The sequence below is a fragment of the Peromyscus eremicus genome, chromosome 23 (genome assembly GCF_949786415.1).
Source record: "Peromyscus eremicus chromosome 23, PerEre_H2_v1, whole genome shotgun sequence".
Classification (NCBI taxonomy): Eukaryota; Metazoa; Chordata; class Mammalia; order Rodentia; family Cricetidae; genus Peromyscus; species Peromyscus eremicus.
In genome coordinates this window covers 42256757-42280988 of record NC_081438.1, presented here as the reverse complement: position 1 = coordinate 42280988, position 24232 = coordinate 42256757, and the positions used below count along the sequence as shown (strand labels likewise).

The window sequence follows — 24232 nt, the reverse complement described above, 5'->3', positions numbered from 1 at the left end:
GCCACATCCTGGTGGAGGGTGGAGGCCTACTGCTTAAGTTCTAGGAAGCCATTAGTGGCCTCTAAACCATTAAGGGGCTTTTGGCATCAGGAGACATAATCAGATTTGTGTTTTGAGCAGGTCACGCAGGCTGCCATGTGAACAGGGGGCAGTTGGAGACAGCTGTTGGCTTGGCTCATGGGATAGTCAGAGGGGTGGTTTAGGAGGTGAGCTGTATGATTTGGCAGGGTCTGGGAAGCCAGGCTGTAGTGAGCCTTACACCTGAGCCCTGCACCTGCAGTGGCAACTGGATCCTTGGGTATAGGACTCTGAGGAAGGAACACAGAATCCCAAGCTCAGAGACTGTAACTGAGCCCAGAAATGAAGGCAGGTTGGCAAGAGGAAACGGAGATCGAGTTAGAAGCTGGCTGCACACCAAATGCCAGGAAAGATGAATAACAGCCACATGGAGGAGGAAAATTAGCAGGTGGGGGCAGGGAAGGCCCAGGAGAGGCTGGCTGGTCTGGAACCTCCTGCCAGATCGGTTCAGAGGTGGCCGAGAACATCCCAGGGGAGGGAGTGTCAACAGGAAGGTCACCACAGACCTTGGCAGAGGCTACCGCAGGGCCAGCAAGAAAACAATGGAGACAGGCTGGAGCTGCTGAGAGAATACGAGACACAAACTCGGTCCAGCTCGGGGAGGAGACACAAGTCTCAGCTTCTCTTTTCAATTATTTTATTCAAGAAAGTGGAGGACAGACAAGGGGACTGAACTGAGCCCTGAGTCCCTGAAGCTCCCAGCTCAGCCCCCCACAGCATGACCAGACAGGATCCAGAAATAATGCATTGTCCTCCAAGAGTGCGGTGGCCCAAACACAACAGACCCAGCCTGTGCATCGCCCAAAGTGGCACTATTTGGGGGTGCCACCACCCTTCTTGGGTGTGGTGGGCTTCTTGCTTTGCCAAAGGTGTCCCTGGATAGTGAAGGCATCCACACTCATAGACATGGTCTTGGCAGGGATCTGGGTGAAGCGTTTGCGGTCTGAGTTGTACTTATAGATGCCTTCGACCATGGCTGGAGTGACAGTACGAGGCCCGTAGCCTGCCAGCCTCGACAGCTCCTCTGTCTCCCCAGAAAGAGTGTAGAGTGCCCGAAACTGGCAGCTTGAGTCCCGGAAGAGAATCAGGAAGTGGTTGGCCTTGCTTTTCTCGATTTCCTGAGGGATGGTGTTAAGAAGCCAGTCAGATGGTCAGGCTGGACCACTGACCCACCCGCCAGCCCTACACACCCAGGCAGGTGCAGGGCTCACCTCCAGAATTCGGTTCTTCTGGGGCTCGTTCACCTTGCCTGCCAGGCAGCAGTGTGACAAGGCATTGTGGATGATAAACTTGTTAGACTTGGCGCTGGGTTCTTTGTACAGCCGGGGACCTAGATGGCAGTCAGTCAGCAGGGATGGGGCAGGGAGAGCCTGTGGCTTCTCACATGATCCAAAGCCGCACTTACCTGTGTACTCAGGCACTGATGCTGGGGAGGACGCATTGCTCCCATTCTCCCAGTCCCGCTCTCGACTGCCAGGCAGGCGGCTTGGAGACATGAGGCCTGATGGAGAAGGGGCCCTACAGGGGAGGGGAGGGATGGAAGTGGGGTCCGTAGTGTGGGAAGCCCCCCCAGTGTACAGTGAGATGAGGGAAGAGGCAACACAGCACACCGCAGAGGAGGGGTACATGTATGTTGCATACTCCCACAAGTCCATGCATGCAACACCCTCCCATATACTCAGCCTCTCTGATGCACCTACCTTACATGGGGGCATGTTTTCCAGACCTCTCTGTTAGGTTCCCCAAATCCTATCTGTATATACATGTGCTTCCTTCCATCTATATAATCTATCCATATTCCACCCTAGATTCCAGAGATGTCTATATGATGATAGGCTCTGAGTCCCGGTCTGCTCAGACTCACCGAGATGTGGGCCTCTTCACACCAAGGTTATTGGGAGCCTCATTGGCCACAGTAGACAGGGACAGTGTGGACTGGGAATAGACCTTGCTGAGCCGTGAGCCTAGGAAGAGACAGGACCAGTCAGCCCTACCTAAGGCCCCTTTACCTCCATTAATGTCCAAGGGCCCAGGATCTGCCCTTCCCCAGACCCTTTTGGCCTTTTGTATCCTGACTCCATTTTTTGTGTTTGCTTCATTGGCTTTTTTTTTTTTTTAAAGACAGGGTCCTCTGTAGCCCAGGCTGGCTTTAAACTCTGTTTGCTGAGAATGACCTTGAATTCCCGATTCCCCTGTCTGTACTTCCTGGGTGCTGGGATTATAGGCCTATACCTCCACACCTGGTTTATGTTGGGGACGGAACCCAGAGCTTCCTGTATGCTAGGCAAGCACCCTACCAACTGGGTCACTACCACTCCTCTGAACTTTTCCCTCTGTGTGCGTGTGTGTGTGTGTGTGTGTGTGTGTGTGTGTGCGTGCGTGCGTGCGCGCGCGCGGGTGTTGAGGCAGGATCTCAATGTGTAGCCTGAACTGGCCTGAAACCTGCTCAGTACCCCAGATTGGGATCAACATCAAAATCCTGCTTCAGCCTCCAGAGTGTTGCAATGACAGGCAGGTGCCACCACGACGGGCTTAATATGGCAAGGAAATTTTTTTCTAGTGCTAGGGATTGAACTCGGCATTATACAGTCCAGACTGCAAACACTCTAGCCCTACACTTCACACTCCCATCCACATGCCTACAGAGAAGGGAGTTCCTCACTAATTCAGCCAAGGAGGGAGCCCCCCCCCCACCTCACTGGAAGTCCTGCTCACCCCACACATCTGTCCCCTCACTACACCTCTGCAGATGCTCCCTTTGCTCCACAACCATGGAGCCTCTCCCAGCCACAAAGTAGGCCCTTCCCACAGGGTCCTCACCCAGCAGGCCGCGGGCTGGGCTTCGTGCCAGGGCCGAGTCATCACAGCAACCAGAGCGTGGCCGGGTGGCCCTGCGCCCGCCCCGCCCTGGTCCCCCGGTCCCTGAGGCCCGGGGCCGTAGCACCTTATCAAGGTCATCCATCAGCTTCAGTTGTGCCCGGCGCTCATACTCAAGCCTCGTGAAGTCCCCTCGCCGGGGCCCCACCTCCTCCTCAGCTGGGGCCACAGCTCTCGCAGCAGGAGCCAGGGTGGCAACTGGAGCAGCAGAGGCTATGGGGGCTGCAGAGGCCAGGCCTAGGCCCTCCTCCTGCGCCAGCCTGCAGATTGAACAGAAGGGGACCAAGCAGAGTAGAATATGGGGGCACCGAGGCAGCAACATCAAAGACCATTGTCCCCTCATTCCAGCTACAGGCTCACCTCGCCGCCTCCTCCCGCTTCTGTTCCTTCTCAGCCTCCTGCCACTGTTTGCGCCGCCGGGCCTCCTCTGCCCGCCTCTGCTGCCGCTCAAGCAAGCTGGCTCGCTTTTGAGCCATCTCATCCTCAGGCTTGTCTTCGTCCTGGAGGATGACATTAGAGTCCAGCTGACCACCCCTCCCTGCTAAAGCTGGAGTCTGACTTTTTTCCACTGACCCAGCCTGTGGCTCACCTGACCGTTCTAAAAGTCCTCAGAGTATGTAGTTGGTGCCTACTTTATGCACAGCCCTACAGACCAGGGAGCTGCACACTTAAAGCATTTGACCAAAAGGGTAGACCATCAAGCGATAGGTAGACCTTTAATGCTATGACTATGCCTGGAGTGCTGCCAGGCTGAACTACAGTCTACCCTGCTCTGGGGCACCAAGCGAGGCTTCCCAGAAGGACCCCTGAGGGATAATGAAAGGGACTGACTTAACTGGGAAGAAGTGAGGGGAACCTTCCAGACAGATGGAAGAGAAAGTTCAAAGCCCTTGAGGCCAGAACAAACCAGTATGTCCGGAACACGGATCTGGGGAGAATGATAGTTAAGGTCAGAAGGGAGCAGAGCCCAAAGCAGTGGGCAGGACTCTTGTCCTCAGGGAAAAGGGGGGCAGTCAAAATCCCTAACTGCTCAGGAAAACAAAAAGAACGGGTTTAGACCAGCAGGAACTGAGTATGCATTGTTCAGTTACAACATCACTGTGGCCTAGGCTGCAGGTGGCATGAAGATAGAGGACAGGTCAGGAAAGAGGAGCTCTAGGATCACCCTAGCCCTGTTTGTCCAGCCACCCACACCGGTCCATCTGTCTCACACTCACTCACCCCATCCATCTGCCCAGCAACTATTTGTCTACCAATCAACCTTCCCTCTGTCTGCTCACCCACCTACCCACATATCGATCCATCTTCCATCTATTTGACCAACCTATACACCTACCTATCCATCCACCTTCCCTCTAACTTATCTACCCATCCATCACTCATCCAGCCTATCAACCTACCTACCCATCTTCCTAGCCAACCTATTTATCTACCTACCACTCACTCACCTACCCAACTTATCTATCCATCTAGACACCCACCCACCCATCGACCTACCAAAGCTCTATCCCCAAACACCTATCCACTATCTCCTCTCCCCCTTATTAGCTTATTAGCTCTCTAAGACCCCCACTCCCATCCAACACCTATCCACTACCTCCCACCCCCCTTACCAGCCCCTTAGGACATCTCCACTTCCATCCATTCATACATCCACCTATTAGTTCACCTTTTCCTTTTCTCACCTGCCCAGGTGACTCACCTTATAAAAGAATCCAAGCCCAGACCGGGGCTCTCCCTCAGAAGATGCCTCTTCCTCTAAGGAATCCTCAGCCCCAGGGGGGCTCCCATCTCCCTCCTCATCAGCAGTAGGCTCTCCCAGGCTGGCTAGGGGGATCTCAATGAGGGCAGGCTTGGTGGTGGGCTCCTCAGGAGGTGTCCCCTCCGACAGGAGGATAGAAGAGCGAGTCTGTACAGGCACCTGGCTGGGCGAGAACTTGCGTAGGTGAGGGAGGCTGTCTACATCATGGGGTGGTGTGAGCACCCTTGTTAGGGGTGCAAGCTTCAGCTCTGCCGGCCTTGCATGTTTTGGACTACGGGGTGTTGGGTTGGGGCCTGGCCCTGGGCTGCGCCTGGCAGCTGGGGCACGACGGGCTGGGCTAGGGGATGCCGCTTTAGGCCCAGCGGTGGGTCCCGGGATGACCCAGGCTGCAGGTGGTGGGGCAGGTCCAGGGGCCTCTGGAGGGGCCAGAAGCCGCTGTTGCTGGTCTGTGAGCCTCTGCATGTCCCGTTGCAGAGAGCTCAAAGCGGCACTCAGCTTACTGACCGCTCGATTATAATCCCCCAGTCCCTCTGGGGGCACTGGGCCCAGATCTGGAGAGAAGGTGACTGACTTAGGCCGTGAGGATGGCTCACCCTGGCCCTCACCTGCTGGTCGTTCCCCACCAGGAACTGAGCCCAGCTCAGCCTCCTCCTCAGCCTCCCCTGCAGCCTCCCGAGGCTGCACCTGCAGGAAAGCACTCTTGCCCAGTCTCTGCCTATGCTTGGCAAAGATGGCCTCAATGCGTCGCTTCTGAGCCTCTATGGCTCGGCGCTTCTCCTCCAGCCGGGCTCCCAGCTCGCTCATCTCTGAGCTCAAGGCCTCAGGTGCGGCAGGAGTGGATGTTGGAGACCCCATTCCCGATTCAGCCTCAGCCTTCACCAGCTGTTTCTTGCGTTCAGCAAAACTGGTCATCTTTACTTCTGAGTTGTTGGCCGCTGGGGATGAAGCCACAGCTTTTGGGGACCCCTCAGATGGGGGCGGTGGTTTCAATACCTCCCCTGCTGGGCAGGGAGATGGCTTTGAAGGGGTCTCAGGGTGGGATATATAGATGGGTGCTTTGTTGAGCCCATCAGACAGTGGCTTTGAGGGTCCTTCAGGAGGGTAGGGAGAGGCCAGCGGTGGTTTGGAGAGACCCTCAGGAGAGTGGAGGTAGAAGCTGCCATCGGCAGCCCCATCAGGGAGCAGCCGGGGCTCAGCACTGTGGATGATCTGCAGGGCCTCTTCAATTGTGGGGAGGTCTCCAGATTCCGGGGTTGGCTGAGCAGGGTTCCGGGACGATGACGACACAGGACGAGGGGGACCCAGACTGTCTGAACTGACGGAGCGGAGCAGGACAGGATCTCCCATGACCACGTCCACATCGCTGTCCAGGCCAAAGGGAGTGCTGAACGACACAGCCTGGGAGAGCGGACGGCTGGGCGGCCAGAGGGAGGGGTCAGCCCCTGGGACAGGCCTCTGCCCCTCCCCTGATTAGCCCAATCCCTCCTCCAAGGCCACAGGGCCCCTTAAGGTACACTCACCTAAGCTGGCGGTTCCAGGCCTTGCCAAGAGCTTCCATGTGAGACATGGACGGAGATGACTTCAGGGAGCCTGGGGAGGGACAGTGAACGGTCAGGGTGGAGGGGAAGGTCGCTGATGTGGGGGTTGGCTAGTGTCTGGGCAACCTCTGCAATATCACCAAGTGAGTCACTGATGGGTCATTCTATGTCCGGTTGTGCTAGGTTTCCAAAAATGACTGGCTGGAACTTCTGGGATGGCTCAATGATGTACTAGTTGCCTAGCGTGTGTGAGGCCCTGGATTCAATCTCTAGTACTGCAAAACACAGCAGTTTCTTTTGGACCAATGAGATGGCTCAGCAGATAAGGGCACTCGCCTCCAAGACTGATGAACTGAGTTCAATATTGGGGACCTACACGGTGACGAGAGAGAAACAATTTCTGCAAGTTGTCCTCTCTGGACCTCTACACATTGAGGCACATGTTCACCCCCACACATACACAAATAATAAACACAATTTAAAAATTAAAATGAAACAACCAGATCTTAACAGCTGGAGCTAGTTGGTGGCATGCAAGGCGTCTTCTCTGTTTTGTTGAGCTGGGGTCTCACTATGTAATCCTGGCTGGACTGGAACACTCTGTGTAGGCCAGGCTGGCTGCCAACTCAAGATTTCCCTATATCTACCTCCTCAGTGTTAGGATTAAAGGTGTGAGCCACCACACCAGCTGATGCAAGGTGCCTTGAAGCTACCCAAAAAGGAAGCCAGAAAGCCCCAGCGAGGGCCATTGGAGGACTCAACATGAAGTCAGCTGGGGGATTCTTGGGGTTGAAGTTTCCTGGTAACAGAAGCCATATTCTCTCTTCACCTGTGGATCCTCGGAGCGGGGACTGGGGGCCACCAGGTGACAGTAGCGGGTGACGGAAGTTGAACACAGGAGAACTGCCAAACAGATACACATTAACCTTCAGTCACCTCTCGCGGGTATCCCCAGTCTTGCCCTAGCATCCAGGTAGGCAGGGAGAACCCCCATGAAAGAGGACCTCCATCCACCCCAAGGAGGACCCATACCTGCTACCGCTGTTGTTCTGAGATGGCAAAGTCTCAGTACCCCGCGGGGAGATAGCTACTGGATGGACAAAGAGAGATCAAGCAGGGCAAGGCTCCTCTGCCCTCTTCCAGACCCCAAGGCAAGCCCAGGACCCCAGGGCTCACCATGTCCATCAGGTAAGTCTTTGGCCTGCACAAAATCAGGCTTCAGAACTTCAAAGCACATATACATCTCAGCCAACAGCACCACCAGATTGACCTGCAGGCCAGAAGGAGGTCAGCCGGCTGGTGGAACAGGCCTGGACGTGGACCTCAGGCCCGGAGTCTCACCCCCACACTCCCAAGATGACCTTACCTTGAGGGGTGGTGGGACATACAACAAGTCCTCGAGGGACAGGGGGCAGCCTCGAGGAAGATGGGAGGCACAGAAGTCTTGCACCAGCTGGAGGTTGTACAGGCTGTCTGCCACAGACATGGGGTCCTTGAGGCACACCTCTGTGGGGACAGTATGTCTGGGTCTCCAACTCAATGGAAAGGAAGATGGAGTCCCAGGGAAGCTCTCCTACCAGTCAGGTCTTATACCTTCTGCAAAGTGCACACTATAAAGTGTTGGCCCCCTACGACTCAACTCAAGAGCTCTTCTGTTCTTGTCCTCTGTGTGCATGCGCACGTGTGTGCACAAGTCTGCAGGCTAGAGGTTGACAGTGGGTGCCTTCCTTTCATGTGCTCTCTACCTTAGGATTCTAAGAATCTCTCACGGAAACTGGAGCTTGCTGATTGGACTAGCTGGCCAGTGCGTCCCCAGAATCCTCCTGTCTCCACCTTCCTGGCACTGGACTATAGGTACTCACTGCTATACAGAGACACTTCCATGGGTGCTGAGAATGCAAACCCAGCTTATCAACTGAACCATCTCCTATCCTTCTCAAAACACGTTTTCTGGTGAGAAGGCCTGGCAGTTAAGAGCAGAGGACCTGACTTCAGTTCCCAACACCACATCAGAAGGGTCTAGCTACAGGAGATCCAACACCCTTTTCTAGACTCCGGGGCTACCTGCATTCACATGTGCACAGACCCACACACATATACATATAATTTAAAGCTAAGAAAAATCTTTAAAAAACCAGCTTTTTAAGGGCTGAGAAGAATGCTTGTAGATAATATGCAAAGCCTGGCTTGCACCCCCAAGCGTCCCATAAATTTGGCCTGGGGGATACATGTCTGTAATCCCAATACTTGGAAGGTGGAGGCAGGAGTATCAGGAGTTCAGGGCTATCCTGGGTATACAGTGAGTTTGAGGCCAGCCTGGGCTATATGGGACTCTTGTTTCAATAAAAACAAAACAAAACACTTTTTGCTAGGGAGATATAGAAGCACATACCTGTAATCCCAGCACATGGGAGGCCTCAGGCAGGAAGATAGGAAGCTTGAGGCCAGCTTGGGTTACAGAGAGACCTCTGTCTCAAAACAAGTCTCTTTTTCTTAGCTAACCACTGCCCTTTGGGCACCTCATTTGAACCAAAAGATACTTCCAGATGAATTTATTATCTCTTTTCCTCAATCAGAATGTCCAGAAGTCAGGAGTATGCCTCTGTTTCAGGGCACCTAAAGTGGGGTCTGGAACATGACCTTCCACAAGCATGAACACTTGAAAGTACAGAGAAGCTTAGCCTCTTGTACGGGGTCACAGAGCTAACTAAGGGAAAAGAGAGATGCAAGCCTCAATGTTCTGGTTCTAGAAGCAGACTTCAGAGGCTGGGGAGTGTGCTCGCTGAGCGTGCATCAAGTACTGAATTCTATTCCCAGCACTGCATGAACCAGACATGCTGGTGAACACCTGTCATCCCAGCACTCAGGAGGTGAAGGTAGGAAGATGAGAAGTTCAAAGTGAGGTCAAGGCTAGCCTAGGCTGTGTGAGACCTTGGCTCAATACTGAATCACACCGGTCCTGCAGACCGAGATGCCTTCCCAGATCAGGGCTGACTTATCCACTACTCACCCTCAAGCCGTAATAGCTGGGGACAGTAGCAGTGGATGGTGGCAGCCAGTGCTGCCCCACTGGCCAGGTCCTGAAGGGTAGTCACATTTGGAAAGCAGGGGGCCCGTCGGGCGATGGCACGGTCCTTGCGGTATCGAATCTGTGGACAGGAGCAGAGTGAGGTTAGCAGTCAGGCTGGCCCTCCTCAGGTTGGCAAGCATGCAGGCTGGAATAGGGAAGACCGGGATTTCTGCCATGAAGGGGTGGGAAGCTCGGGATCCCCAGAGCCAGAATGGGAGGGGAGGGGGCCAGCCTGGAGCAAGGGAAGGGAGAGCAGCAAGAGGCAGAAGACTTGTCTGCGAGCAGCCAGGCCAGCAGCAGGGGCTAGGGACAGGGCCTCCTGAGACCCCAGGGAAGGGGCATACATTACCATAGGGGGTTTGTTCCCCGACTCCTTCAAACAGAAGGCAATTGCGTGCTGGGGGGGGGAAGGAGCGGCCGTCAGCAAGGCCTGCTGGACCCCCAAAGCCTCCTCCGGGGAAAGGAGGAGTGCTGACCTCTGTCCTGAGCCTTGGCCATCTAGTTCCCTAATCATACTCTGGCCAGCTTCGGGGACCCCAGCTCCTCCCAGCCCTGAGGAACCCCACAAAAGCAGCCTCCCATGACAAGCCCAGGCCCCGGCTTAGGAAGAAGATGCAGAGGAAGCAGGTAGGCAGAAGAAATAATCAACCCCCCAACCCAGACCCCAGGGTGGGGAGAAGCAGTGAGCAAAGGCGGGGACCCCTATTCAGCCTCCACTTTCCCTTTATTTATATACTGCAGGAATAAATTATATGAAGCAAAGGGAGATTTAGACCATTGTGCAAGATCACATGGCTAATTAGTGGGAGAGAGAGAGAACTTAAAATCTTCTAAACCTCAGGCCCCTACCCCTTAGGAAAGTTGAAGATCTTCTTGGCTAGAAAGATTCCCTCCATGTATCTGCAATTTATGGTCAGTATCTATATATCTGGTAGGCGAAGGACCCCTGCTCCTCAAGCTAAGGACAGGCGCAGAAGGTCCTGCCTTCTTAGTTAATGAAAAGCTTGTCCACTTCGGGTTTTTGTTTTGTTTTGTTTTAGATTTATTTTTATTGTATGTGCATATATATGTGTCTGTGTATGGGTATGTGCATGTGGTGCACATGGAAGCCAGAAGAAGGTGTTGGATCCCCTGGAGCTGGAGTTACAGGCACCTCTCCAGCTTCAACCCTCTGTCTGCTTGTGTTTCTTTAAAGATAGGTTCTCCAAATACACCCTAGGCTAGTCTGAAATTTGCAATACTCCTGCCTCAGTTTCCTAGAAGCTGGGTTACAGATATGCAAAAGCATGCCCACCTCTATCTTTGCTAATGACAGAGATTCCCCACATCTTGGGTTCCAAAAAGTTCTTCCAATCCCCAGGGCCAGGGTGCTACCTCCATTGCTCACAGCTGGGGGTGGGGTAGGATGCAGGCCATCAGGCAGAAACAGACACAGACAAGACAGAAACAAGCAGAACAGGCAGACAAGACAGACAGCCCCACTTACAGGAACCAGCTTCCAGTACCAGCGTGTGGGGCACTATTGCCAGAGGGACAGAGAAGGGGACAGCAGGGGCCGGTGCAAAAAGAGGTGCAGAGAGAGAGAGGAAAAGAGAGTCACCTCCAGGCCCACCCCCAACCTCAGCAACGGCCAGGAGGTGCAGCCCATCCCTTCCCACCTAGACTCACAATCATCCATCCATCCACCCATTCATCCATCCTCCATCCACCCATCCACTCATCCATCCTCCATCCTCCATCCACCCATCCATCCATCCATCCATCCATCCACCCACCCATCCATACACCTATCCATCCACCCATCCACCCATCTATCCTCCCATCCATCCATCCATCCACCCATACACCTATCCATCCATCCACCTATTTATCCATCCATCCACCCATCCATCCACCTATCCATCTATTCACCCATCCATCCATTCACCCACCCACCCACCCATCCATCCATCCACCCACCCATCCATACATACACCTACCCATCCATCCATCCACCTATTTATCCATCCATCCACCCATCCACCCATCCATCCACCTATCCATCCATCCATCCATTCACCCACCCACCCACCCACCCACCCACCCATCCTCTATCCACTCATCCATCCATTCACCCACCCATCCATCCATCCATCCACCCACCCACCGATCCACCCATACACCTATCCATCCATCCACCCATCCATCCACCTATCTATCTATCCACCCATTTATCCATCCATCCATCCACCCATCCACCCATCCATCCATCCATCCACACATTTATCCATCCATCCATCCATCCACCCACCCATTTATCCATCCATCCATCCATCCATCCATCCATCCATCCATCCTTCCATCCATTGCCCTAGCCTCACCGAGGGCTGGGCAGGAGCAGCCCCATCCAAAGGAGCTGCAGGAGATGCACGCTGGGCTGCTTCTTGCTCTGTCTTTTCCTGCAGCCGCCGAACGGTCTAGGGATAAGAGAGAAGTCAGTGCCTGATCCCTTGGCCAACGCCATTGTCTCCACTCATGGCCTGGCCTGACCCTACTTACTGTGTCTACCCAGAAAAGGAGTTTGTGCTCCAAGCTGCTCAGAGCCAAGGGACCGGGCAGTGTCTTTGTCCACTCAAAGGAGAAGGCAACCATGAGGGCATCAATGACAGCCAGGTGGGCACCCTGTGGGGGCAAAGGCTGGAAGATGAGACCAGAAGGCGGGGCGGGGAGCTACTTCTCCACCTCTAGTTCCAAAGAAGAGGAAAAACTTGAAAGTAGGAGGAGCTGGGCCAGGGATTGGTGATGGGGTTAGGGATTGGCAAGTAGGACCTTGAGGGCTAGAGAGAGGCACACAGAATAGGCTAGGCTTTGAAGCTAAACACCACGATTTACAATAGAGTGGCCCATGTATGGAAATCAGGGGCAGAACCAGGCTTGGCTGGAGGAGATTGAAGAGTGGAAGGCTACAGGAACTTGAGGGAGGAGCCATGCATAAAAGTCAGAACTGAGTGTGATGCCCTTAGCTCAATGAGAGAAGCTAGGCTTGGAAAACAGAGATAGGTTTGATAGAAGGAACTAAGCTTGTGGGAGGAGCTATATAATGGGTTGAGCATGGGGGTGTGGCTAGAGAAGAAAAAATTTAGTGGGAGAAACCAGGATTAGTGGGTGGAGCTTGAAAGGAGATGGGTAAAAGGTGAACTCAGGAATGTTAGGGTGGCTAAGGGGAGGAGGCAAGCCTGGTAGGCAGGGCATCACAGGCCAGGAGCAGAGCCTACCATGAGAATTGGCTGGTGTCTCAGGTCAGCCTCGCGCACCGGGTGCTCAGGCAGGGAGGGCACCGTGCCCCTCCTCGCCAGCAAGGCCAGCAGCGCAGAGGGGCTGGGGGGTGGCTCAAGCTGTGGCAGTGCCTGGTGCCAGGCCCGGCAGTAGAGCTCCGCAGAGAGCAGCAGACGCGTCACCGGGGGCTTCACGTGCTCCTGTGCGTACTGGTCTGTGTAGAAAGGTTCCCACAGCTCCGAGGGCACGTGCTCTGCAGTGGGGAGGGACACGGAGGGTGGATCAACACACGGCCCACCGTCTCACCTCCCTACCCTACAAAGACATGATCCCAAGGAAGGGAGGGTCTGGCCTAGGAGTACAGGGCCAGACACACAGGTACAAGCCATTTGCCAGGGTTACTGCAGGGTGCTCCAGGCCACCTGAGCTGGGAAGGGAGTGAGAATTCCGAGTGTTAATTTCATTTTAAGGCTTCAAATCTAGAAAGCAGCCACGACACACGGTACTCCTTTTTCCCCTCCCTGTGTGTGTGTGTGTGTGTGTGTGTGTGTGTGTGTGTGCCTGTGGAAGCCAGAGGCCCCTACTGATTATGTTCCTGTATGGCTCTAAATTTTTAAAAATGTGTATGTGCGCACATGTGCCAAGCACCCTGAACAGGTGCCCTCCGAGGACAGAAGAGGGTGGTGCCAGTCAGACCCTCAGAAGCTAGAGTTACAGGTAGTTGTGAGCCACCAGACACCGAAGCCGGGAAATGAGCTAGGACGGCAGCAAGAACTCTGGACAGCTGAGCACATCTCCAACCTCTACTGGTGTTTCGAGACAGAGTCTCTCACTCAACCTGGGAGTCTCACTGAACCTGGGCCTTGCCATTCCGGCTGAACTAGCTGGCCAGTGAGCCCTCCATGATCCATGTGTCTTCACCTCTCCAGAGCTTAGGTTACAGCCTGTCCAGTCCTTTTTTCTCTGGATGCTAGGGATCTGAACCCAGGTCCTCATGCTTTCCCAGCAAGACACGCTACCCACTGAGCCATCTCTTCAGTGCCTATTTGTCTAGATTTTAGAGGTTGAATCTCATGTATCCCAAGCTAGCTTCAAAACTGCCATGTAGCTAAGAATGACTTGAATTTCTGACCTTCCCATCTTCACTCCCTGAGTCCTACGATCACAGGCATGCACCAGCATGCCCAGTTTATACCCTGCTGGGGACAGAGCGAAGGGCTTCCCACATGCTCCTAAGCACTCTACCCAGCCAGCCCCATCCACAGCCCTGGAAACTCCACTTTACAGATGGCAACTAACTTTACAGAGAATGCACAGGGAAGGAGAGTGACCGGCTAAGGCTACTTGAGTCTCCAATGGCAGGGCTGACACTCAAACCCAGGCCTTACGCAGACCCTGTACCCTCTGTCATCTTGGTGGCTGGGGTGCTTGTGAGGGCTGCCTCCAGGATGTACGTGCCAAAGGCAGGCAGAGAGCAGGTTCCTTGAGGAGACAAAGGGGGTTAAATTTGGACTAAAGAAAAAGAGGAGAGAGAAGATGAGCAGGGCTCCGTGGGGAGGGCGCAGAAACAGGAGAGACAAGAGGCAAAGGTAAAAGCTGGGTGTGCCAGGCCTTGGGGACATAAGGATCAGGGGCTTAGGGGAATACTGAGTCAGCCAGGAAAACCATACTTGAGGGGTACAGAAGAGAGGCAGGCCCAGTGTGCACAGCTGTAATCCTAGCCTTGGGAAACTGAGAAAGAAAAGCTATGAAACAGTAACAAGCCAGTTTGTGCTATGACACCCTGACTCAAAACGCCCACCAAAAGCCCGTGTCTATAATTGCAGCACTTGAGAGGCAAGCAGATTGAGAGATCAAGGCCAGTCGGAGCTACAGTGAGACCTTGTCTTAAAAAAAAAAAGTGGTCAATAATACAGCTCAACATTGCCACAAAGCCTGACAACCTAAGTTCCATCCCCAAGACCCACATGGTGGAAGGAGAACCAACTCCCACAAGTTGCCCTCTGACCTTCATATATACTCCATAGCATGGACACCCCCACACACACACATACACACATAAATAAAAAATCAAGAGAGGGCAAAGGGATGGCTAAGCGGGCAAAGACGCTTGCAGATAAAGTAGCAACCCTAAGGTCACTCTCCAGAACCCACATAAAGGTGGAGAGAACGAACTCCTCAATGTTATCTTCTGACCTCCATGCACGCACCACAGCATCAATACCCACCCACCCACCCCACACACTATATATATCTATAATAAAATCAAGGCAGGAAAACCAGTGAGGTGTGGGAGGTCACTCCTGTAATCTCGGCACTCAAGAGGCTGAGGCAGGAAAACTTCTGCAAGCTCAAGGCCAACATGGGTACATTAACTTGCAGGCCAACCTGGACTATAAAGAGAGGCCCCGTCTTAAAACGACAACAATCAAACAGGGGGAGTCAGGGAGGGGAGCTGACGATGGATGGGATAAAAATACACTGTATACATATGTGTATGAAACTATCAAAGTACAAAGTCTATTTTAAAAAGAGAAAACCAGGAAGAACTCGTGAGGTTAAAGAGGAGGTGACGAATTAAGATCACTTGGTCAGGGACTGACAGCCTCAATCCCTGTTTTAATCACCGCAGCCGGTATATGTGTGTGAAAGAAGTGGGTGAGAGAGCCAGGCATCCCAGCACTTGGGAGGCAGAGGCAGGTGGATCTCTATGAGTTCAAGGCCAGCCTGGTCTACAGTACAAATCCAGGACAACCAAGAATACACAGGGAAACCCTGTCTCGAAAAAAACCAAAGAGAAGAAGAAAAAGAAAAGGAGGAGGAAGAGGAGGAGGAGGAGGAGGAGGAGGAGGAGGAGGAGGAGGAGGAGGAGGAGGAGAAGAAGAGTGAGGGGCTGGGGGCGTGGTCAGGGTGGAGCCCCGCCTAGAATCCCCCAGTGAGGGGCGGGGGCGTGGTCAGGGTGGAGCCCCGCCTAGAATCCCCCAGTGAGGGGCTGAGCGTGTGTAGCTCAGGGGCAGAACCCCTGCCTAGAACCCCCAGTGAGGGCCTGGGGGTATGGCTCAGCACCAGAGGGGGAAACATGTTTGGGAGCCTTTTGGATTTCACAACAAGTGAAGAAGATACATCAACAATGTGAACAAGATACATCAGACCAGACCGTTCATTCTTCAGAGCCAGGCTCCCAAGAGACCGCTTGACCTAAAGACCTGGCATCATTGACAGAAACCCGGTCTTGCCACATCTCCTTCCACACCCCCTAAAGCCACACGTGACCTTCCCAGGAAGGGCTGTACGCCTATGGAGAGTCCTTAGCTTTGCTCCTTGAAAGATGAGGGATTTCAGGTTGGCCAGATGGCCCAGCGGGTAAAGGCACTTGTTGTCCAGCCTCAAAACCTGAGTTGATGCCCAGGATGCACGTGATGGAAGGGGAGGATCCACTTCCAAAAGTTGTTCTCTAGCTTCCACATCTGTGCCGCAAGAGGTGCATGCCCACACATTTTTTTTAAAAACGTAATTTTTAAATTTTTAAAGAAAGATGAAGAATTTAAAGGCTCAACTCCTCCTCTCCCTGGCCCTACTGTCCTATCACTGGCCTTACCTCAACCTCCCTGTCCTGGCTGCCATCCTAGACCCAGCTTCCGTTCTGTTCCTAGCCTCCCCAAGGCCAACAGCAGCCAGCCAAACACACTCACAGGTCCACAGTGCACCTAGGCTCTGTGCCCAGTACCTCCTTCCAGGGCCCTTCCTCCTGCTATCTTACTCCAGAGGAACGAGCCCCACCCCATCTTGTGTAGGCTCTGAGGCCATCTGAATGCCACCTGCTGCAGACCAGGATGTGCCCTACTGTTCCTCCACCCTGCCATCACACACCCCACCCCCAAGTGTACATCCCAGTGACAAATCACCACCCCGCCTTTACCTGCCCCACGCTGCAGCCAATCTCCTGACATCACACAAATCCTGACCCTCCTCATCTCCCCAGTCCCCCCCCCCCCAGGAGCACTTCCTGTTCCCAAGAGCAAAATGTAAGGACTTTCCCTGAGGAAGAAAAGTGACCTAGAACCCCTTATCACTGACTTTTGCTTTATTTTATTTTGAGACAGGGTCTCAAGTAGTCACAAATTTGCTACATAGCCAAGGACGAACTCCAATTTCCAATCTTCCTGCCTCCACCATACCAGTGCTAGGAGTACAGTCATCCAAGTGCCACCACTAGTTTATGCCTTGCTAGGGGTTGAACTCAGAGCCCCGAGCATGCTAGGCAAGCATTCTATCAACTAAGGTACATCCACAGCCCTCATCTCAGATGTATTATCAAGCACTCATTCTACACCAGTGTCCTTCCACTTGACTGACATTTGGGGTGAGGGGACACAAGGTAGGAATGTGTGAAGTTTAGCAAAATTTATGACTGTCCCATCTTCCTCCAGTGTAGAGACAGCCAGCAGGGCATGGTGCCACACTTGGGAAGCAGAGGCAACAGGGTCACAAGTTCAAGGCCATCCTGGACTATATAATAAAATTGTTTCAAAAAGGCAAAATTGACAGATGAGGTAACTCATGCCTGTAACCCCAACACTTGGAAGGCTGAGGCAGGAGGATAGGTTCAAGGCCAATGTGGGCTACACAGTAAGCTCTTTGATAGCCAGAACTATAGAGTATAATACTATCTGAACAAAACAAAACAAAATGGACCAGTGAGATGGCTCAGAGGGTAAAGACCCTTGACACGGAACCCAACAACTTGAGTTTAATCTCTGGTACCCACATGGTGGAAGGAAAGATCAATCCAACCTGCAACACGTACATGGTATGTATGCTTACATGCATGTGCCACACACACACACACACACACACACACTAAATTTTAGTTTAAAAATGAAATAGTGAGAAAATACTAAAAATAAAAAGTTAAAAGTCAAAACAAAGACCATTCATCTGGCGACAGTTTATTCAACCCAATACACATCCTAACAGCCACTTCAATACATAATGAGTATCAAAACATTAATAGGATATTTGATTTTCATTTTGATAGGGTCTTTTCTTTTGTAGCCTAGGTTGGCCTCAAACTCAGCTGAAGATGACCTTGAACTTGTGATCTTCCTGCCTCTACCTCCCAGGTGCTAGGGTGACAGGTGTGCCCCACCATGCCTAGTTTATGTGGTATTGGGCATGGAACCCAGGTTTCCTTCGTGCTAGGCAAAGCACTCTATCAGCTGAGCCACAGCCCCACATTCTGGGTTCTGTTTTGCTGTTATTGGCGTTTTCTTTTGTTTTTCTGAGACAGGGTTTCACTGTGTAGCCCTGGCTATCCTGGAACTCACTCTGTAGACCAGAACTCACAGAGATACGTCTGCCTCTGACTCCTGGGTGCTAGGATTAAAGGTGGGCACCACCATGTCCGGCTGGGTTTTTTTGTTGTTGTTTATTTGTTTTGTTTTTTAAGACAGGGTCCTTGAACCCATGATCTCCTGCTTCTGTCTTCCTAGTATTAGGGTGACAGGTGTGTGGCAACATACTTTGTTCCAGTGTTTATATTACCTGCACATCTGGATTATACTAGCCACATTTCAAGTACTCAATAACCATATGGGGGCTAGTCCCAACCCTACTGGGCAGAACATTTCTATAACACAGCAAGTACTGTCCATTCCATGACCTTCTATGTGTTTAATCCTAAAGCAAACTTTGTTGTTGTCCTGGCAAATAAGGTCTTGTCTTGTGTATGTGACTGAGCTCCACTCCTAGCCCAAGACATTTATTCTAATACCTATACATGTACAGATAAGAAAACCTGGACTCAGAGAGCTGAGCTAACTTGTCCAGGATCATACAGCCAGGAAACGGTGGAGCCCAAATGAAGCCAGTTTCCCTCACATACCTCTCCCATACTCTCAAGGCCTAAAGGAATGGCATTCGGTATTTCTCAGACTGACTTAGAACCCTTCCTTATCTCCAAGTCTGTCTCCTCAGAGCCCACCAGCCTGCATTCCTCACACCCATGCCTTGGGGGACACCAGAACTACCCCTCCCCAGGCCCCAGTTCACTGCCGGTCTGATCTTGTTGGTCCCCAGACACCTTCTCTGACTCCCCAGTGCCCTCAGATCTTGGTCTGAGCGGTCTCCCTTCTGGAGGGCACTCTGCATCCTGCTAGGATCTCCAGCCACTGGGAGGAGCTTCAAGCTCTCCTGAGTTCTTTGCATACACAGGCCCCTGCCCCTTGGTGGCCTTCAAGACTGCTTCTCTGGGGAGAGGCCCCTCTTCTCTCTCTGGAAGATTTTCTCCTCCAGGCCTAGCTGCTTGGACCACACCAGGTCTTACCACTATAGGTATCCAGGATCTAACTTGGTGCCCATCCCCATTCTCCTGGATCTCTCCCAGCATCTCTTCCACACCCTCAGCACCCAGCAATGGCCTGCCTCTTGAAAGGCATTTGTAAAGAATACCAAGTTTGTAGGGCCTTATGGCATAAGCCTATTATCTCAGCAAATCAGGAGGCTGAGGCAGGGGGATCAAAGTTGGGGCCCAGTGAGATGGCTTAACATTGCCAGCCTGGTGACCTGAGTTCTATGCCCAGAACCCACACAGAGATGGATAGAGAGAACCAACTTCCAAAAGTTGTCCTCTGACTTCCACATGCCTTCTGTGGTGCACATGTCCACACACACAATTTTATATATATATATATATATATATATATATATATATATATATATATATATTTTTTTTTTTTTTTTTTTTTTTCAGAAAAGGAAGCCCAAAGCCTGCCTGAGAGAGTATGGGTCAACCTTGGCAACTTAGTGAGGCTGTCTCAAAATAAAAAGTAAAAAGAGGGCTGAGACTGTGGCTCAGCAGCAAAGCACAGGCCTAGAATCCCCCAGCGAGGGGCTGTAAGTGTGGCTCAGTGGTACAGGGCCTCCCTAGAATTCCTCAGTGAGGGGCTGGGTCATAGCTCTTGCTAGCATGTGGGCCCTAGGCTCCAACCCAAGTGTTGATAATTAAAAAAACCAAACCAAAATAAACCAAAACAAACAAAAAACACCAGGAAGAGAGAGACGGTTTGGCTGGTAAAGGTGCCTGCCACCAAGCCTGACAAACTGAGTTCAATCCCTGACACCTATACCAGGTAACACCCCAAGCCGTCTTCTGACTCCACACGCACCAGAAGCGCACGATAGATAGATAGATAGATAGACAGACAGACAGACAGACAGACAGATAGATAGACAGACAGACAGATAGAATATTTTTAGGGATTGATCTAGCCTAGTTCTGTTCCTCATTATTTCCTCCAGCCCCCCCCCCCTTGTTTGGGAGAGACAGGTAGATGACAATTTGAATTTGATCCCCAGGGCAGCTGTAGCCACTGAGCAGTGCTACACTGTTCAGTGGAAGTGGAAGGGGCTGGATCAATAGGAAGAGGAATGGTTAATCTGAACTTGCGGGGCTCGTTCAAGGGGCTCGTTCAAGGGGCTTTCCTTCCCGTCTGTAAAATGATACAGTAACTTCTGCACTGTGCTCTGGCTAAGGGACAGTGAAAGGCGTTACCAAAACACCACTCTCTCCAGTCCCGGCAGCAGCCACTGTGTCCTGTGCCACATAGTACAATGAATTTACCTCTCAGCAACTTGGCCCCAAAAGTACCGGGGGTCTTAGGCTAGCAGGATGGCTCAGCAGATAAAGGTGCTTGCCACCAAGTCTGACAATCTAAGTTTGATGCCCAGGACCCATGTTGTTCTCTGACCTCCACATATGTGCCCCCCCACACACACAAATAAGTAAATATAAATTTTTAAAAAGTACTGAGGTCTACAGGCTGTGGTGGCGCACGCCTTTAATCCCAGCACTCAGGAGGCAGAGGCAGGAGGATCTCTGTGAGTTCAAGGCCAGCTTGGTCTACAGAGTGAGTTCCAGGACAGCCAGGGCTACACAGAGGAACCCTGTCTTGAAGAAGAAAAAAAAGTACTGGGTGGAAAACCACCACACGTGCCACGCGGAAGCGACTTCTTTTCGCAGCACGGACACAGAAGCGGACAAACACCTTTTTGTTATACAAAAAGAAAGAGAAGTTCAAAGAATCTGAATTATTCTTCCACACTGCAGAGGGGCTGGGACTCAAACCTGATTATGACTTAACACAGTTGTGCTCTTGGGCCAGCCAGACTGTTCAGTGGGTATAGGTGCCTACTCCCAAAGCCAGCCGACCTCAGGGGTCCAGAACCCACATAAAGGTGGAAGGAGAAAACTGACTCCACCGATGCTGACCTCCATGTACATGCCGTGGTGCACACCCACACTAATATACACGCATAATAAAAAAAATTAATTAAAAAGCCTACAGAGCCAGTCTTTCTAATCGAATTCTTTCAGCATGTGAGGGACTTGGACATAGGTCCCAACTCCCAAATCTTTTCTTTCTCTAGCAAACTCCTAGCGGGTGGGCAGGTGTCGGAGCTAGCTGGCCATCCGGGGACAGTGCAGAAAGAGAGACTAAGAGAAAGTGGGAAAGACAGGGCTGGGCAGAAGCAAATGATGGACAGCTCTCACAGGAGACCCACACCCAGAACAGGTCGGTCTGGGAAGGCAACAGAGTCAGGGGAGGGGCTGTACCCAGTTAGTGCCAAGATCAGTGGGAGGGCAGGGCATCTCCCACCACACTCACACACACACACACACACACACACACACACACACACACACACACACACACACGCACACACTGTTGCTGCTGCTCCCAGGAAGGCCTAGACCTTAATTAACCCCTGTTTTTCCCAAGACGAAGCCTGGCCTCCCAGCTCCGGCCGGCGGTGGCTGAAGCTGCCCAAAGCCAGGACGCGGAAGAGCCTTCCCGGGTCTGATAACTCACCCCCACTCTCCCCAGTAGGGATAGCCCTAATCCCTCAGGCCTGTGTGCATGAGGAAGGAGCAGAGAGAGGGTCGGCTTCAATTAAGAGAAGGCCTGCCAGCCAGGGCTGCCACCCCAGGACACCTGGTGGATGAGCCATTTATGCCCGCCTGAATCCTCAGGAAAATGGGGCAATAAGTCACAGCTGCCATCCTGTAGCAAGAGCCATCGAGACGAAGGGGGGGGGGCGGGGGAGGGTTCCCAGAGTCCCCCGACACACTCTGGTCACCCGCAACGCAGACAGAGCCAATGCAGGGTGTGTGTCCCAGGCACAGAGCTGTAGATCTGTATATCTGAGCTCTTAAAACGCTCCTCGGGGAGTCCAAGCTAGGGTATGTGTTGTGCGGTGGGGATTGGGGTGGGGTTGGGGGAATCCTTATAGGCTTTTAATGTGTGTAAAAGGGGAGTTGGCCATGCAGGGAGGCCCTGGGGTCTGAGGAGTGGGGGTGGAGGCGGGAAGCAGAGGACCGTAGCAGGAGACCCTTCCCCCACACACCCAAAATTGGTCTGCAGACCCCGCCCCTGCTCACCTGGGGGCTCTGATCCCAGGGTCCCCCGGCGCACAGCTGCTTGGCGGGCCCCACCCCCCACTGCGTTCCAGCGACCCGGGCGGGCAAAGTCCAAGGGCCCAGGCCGAGCAGGAAGCTTGGAGGCCCAGCTTAGCAGAGACCGAGAGCTCGGGGGACCCTGGGCAGCCCCGATGCTATTGTTCCCACGGCCCCGGCTTGGCGCCCCGCCCCCCGCACCTGCCGCGCCCCAGCCTGGCGCCCCTGTCCCTTCCCCAAAGGCCCTCGGGTTACCTGCTCCCCCGAATGCGGCCCGCAGCACCCACGCCAGACTCGCCGCCGCCTTGGCCCGAGAGAAATCGTACTGGTCCAATGACTTGATCTCGGGGACCAGGAAAGTCCTCCGCAGTGGCCCGGACCCCGCGGGCGCCGCTTCCACCATGGCGACGCCGGGGCTACAGCCGCCCTGATCCGCGCGCTCAGATGGGCTGGGCTGCGCTGCTGCGGGGCCGTCGCCACCACGGTCCCCGCTGCCGCGGCGGCTGCTGCTGCTGTGGCTGCTGCTAACGCTGCTGCTGAGGCGCCGCTGAACCAGGTGCGGCCGATCGCGCTGGCGACGCTGCGTCGACCCCGCCCCGGGGAGGAGCCCAGGTGCGCCCCGCCCCCTGGGTTGGACTCGGTCCTCTTGGGTCCCCTAGGTCCCCACGGGTCCCCACGGGCACCACCAACGCTTCTGTGGGTAGTTCTGCTGCAAAGGGCTGCGGTGATGGCGGAGGAGGGAAGGGCTGCAGAGGAACGCATGTGCGTGTCTGCGTGAGTGTGTGTGTGTGTGTGTGTGTGTGTGTGAGAGAGAGAGAGACAGACAGAGAGACAGCGAGACAGAGAGACAGAGAGAGAGAGACAGAGACAGAGAGAGAAAGAGAGAGACAGAGAGACAGAGACAGAGACAGCGAGACAGAGAGACAGAGAGACAGAGACAGACAGACAGAGAGACACACAGAGAGAGAGAGACAGAGACAGAGAGAGAGAGAGAGAGAGAGAGAGAGAGAGAGAGAGAGAGAGAGAGAGAGAGAGAGAGAGAGAGATCTTGCTCACCCCTGGACCCTGGATGTCCATGCAGGCTCGTGTCCACATTCAGGTCTCTGAGTGAGCACCTGTGTGCGTTTATGCTGCTTAGCCCAGTCAGGGGCGGATAGTGTGTGGTTGTGCCTGTTCTAATTGTGTGGGTACAGGAATGGTGACTGGGGATAGCGAAGACACTGCTCCGTAGGTAAATTAACCTACTGACAAGCCTGAAGACTTGAATTCAATCCCTGGTGCCCTCGTGGTGGGATGCAAAAACTGATTCCTGCCTGTTGTCCCCTTCCGTTAATAGTGATTTTTAAATTAAATAAAATTTGGACTTTAAAAACTGTATAAGAAAAATAATAGTGCCACATGCCCTTGATCCCCCACATAAGCAGGTGGATCTCTATGAGTTTGAGGCTACCCTGGTCTATACAGTGGGTTCTAGGTCAACCAGGACTACAGAGCAAGACCCTGTCTTCGTTTAAAAAGGAAAAGAGCAGCTGTGGACGGATTCAAGCGACGGTCTCTGTCCATAGGTACCTAGCTATGTGATGTCATCTGTGTGGAAAGGTGTCTGTTTCACACATGTATAAGATTTGTAATATGGGGCTGCGGCTGTACCACAGTTGGTAGAGTGCTTGCCTAGCATGCACAAAGCCCTGGGTTCATCCCCAGTACCACATAAACTAGGCCTGGTGGCACATGCCTGTATTCACAGCACTTGGAAGGTGGAGAGAAGAGAATTTTCAGGAGTTCAAGGTCAGCCTTGGCTACATGAGACTTAATAAATGAGTAACATCAAAGATTTGTATCACACAGTTTCTGTGTTCTAAGACTGAAAAGTGTATGTGTGTGTGTGTGTGTGTGTGTGTGTGTGTGTGTGACTATAACCATGTTTGTCTATAATATAGGGGTGTGGTTACTGATTCCATCAAGGCAGGAAGATGGTGGAGATACTGAGTGTGTGTATTTAGGCAGGAGAAAGGCGGTGTAAGAGAGAGTGATTCTGTGTTTATTACTAGGTGTTTTTGCAAATATCCTCATGTGTACCTTTGGTATCTGCAGTATTTGTTGAGGGAGAGCTCTGCTGGGTGTAGGTAAGGATATGCTGGATCTGAGTGGGTTTGTATGTGAGTGTGTGGGTGTGGTTGTATGCATGGGGTTTTGTG

The 24232-nt window shown here is 52.9% G+C and overlaps 1 protein-coding gene across 2 annotated transcripts; it reads right to left on the bottom strand.

The window, feature by feature from the left end:
• Positions 1-663: 663 nt before the first annotated feature.
• On the bottom strand, positions 664-22465 carry Camsap3 (calmodulin regulated spectrin associated protein family member 3). Of its 2 annotated transcripts, XM_059249237.1 has the most exons (18): positions 22290-22465; positions 12580-12833; positions 11864-11986; positions 11686-11781; positions 9675-9722; positions 9266-9404; positions 7622-7761; positions 7432-7525; positions 7288-7342; positions 7085-7158; positions 6238-6307; positions 4658-6131; positions 3316-3455; positions 2899-3215; positions 1943-2042; positions 1484-1596; positions 1290-1408; positions 664-1196 (listed from the first exon to the last, which is right to left on the bottom strand). In XM_059249237.1, the coding sequence occupies exons 1-18, from the start codon at positions 22435-22437 to the stop codon at positions 891-893; spliced, it is 3810 nt and encodes a 1269-aa protein (XP_059105220.1). In that variant the 5' UTR covers positions 22438-22465; the 3' UTR covers positions 664-890. The 2 variants fall into 2 exon arrangements, with proteins under 2 accessions (XP_059105220.1, XP_059105221.1); XM_059249238.1 differs by lacking the exon at positions 9675-9722.
• Positions 22466-24232: the final 1767 nt, after the last annotated feature.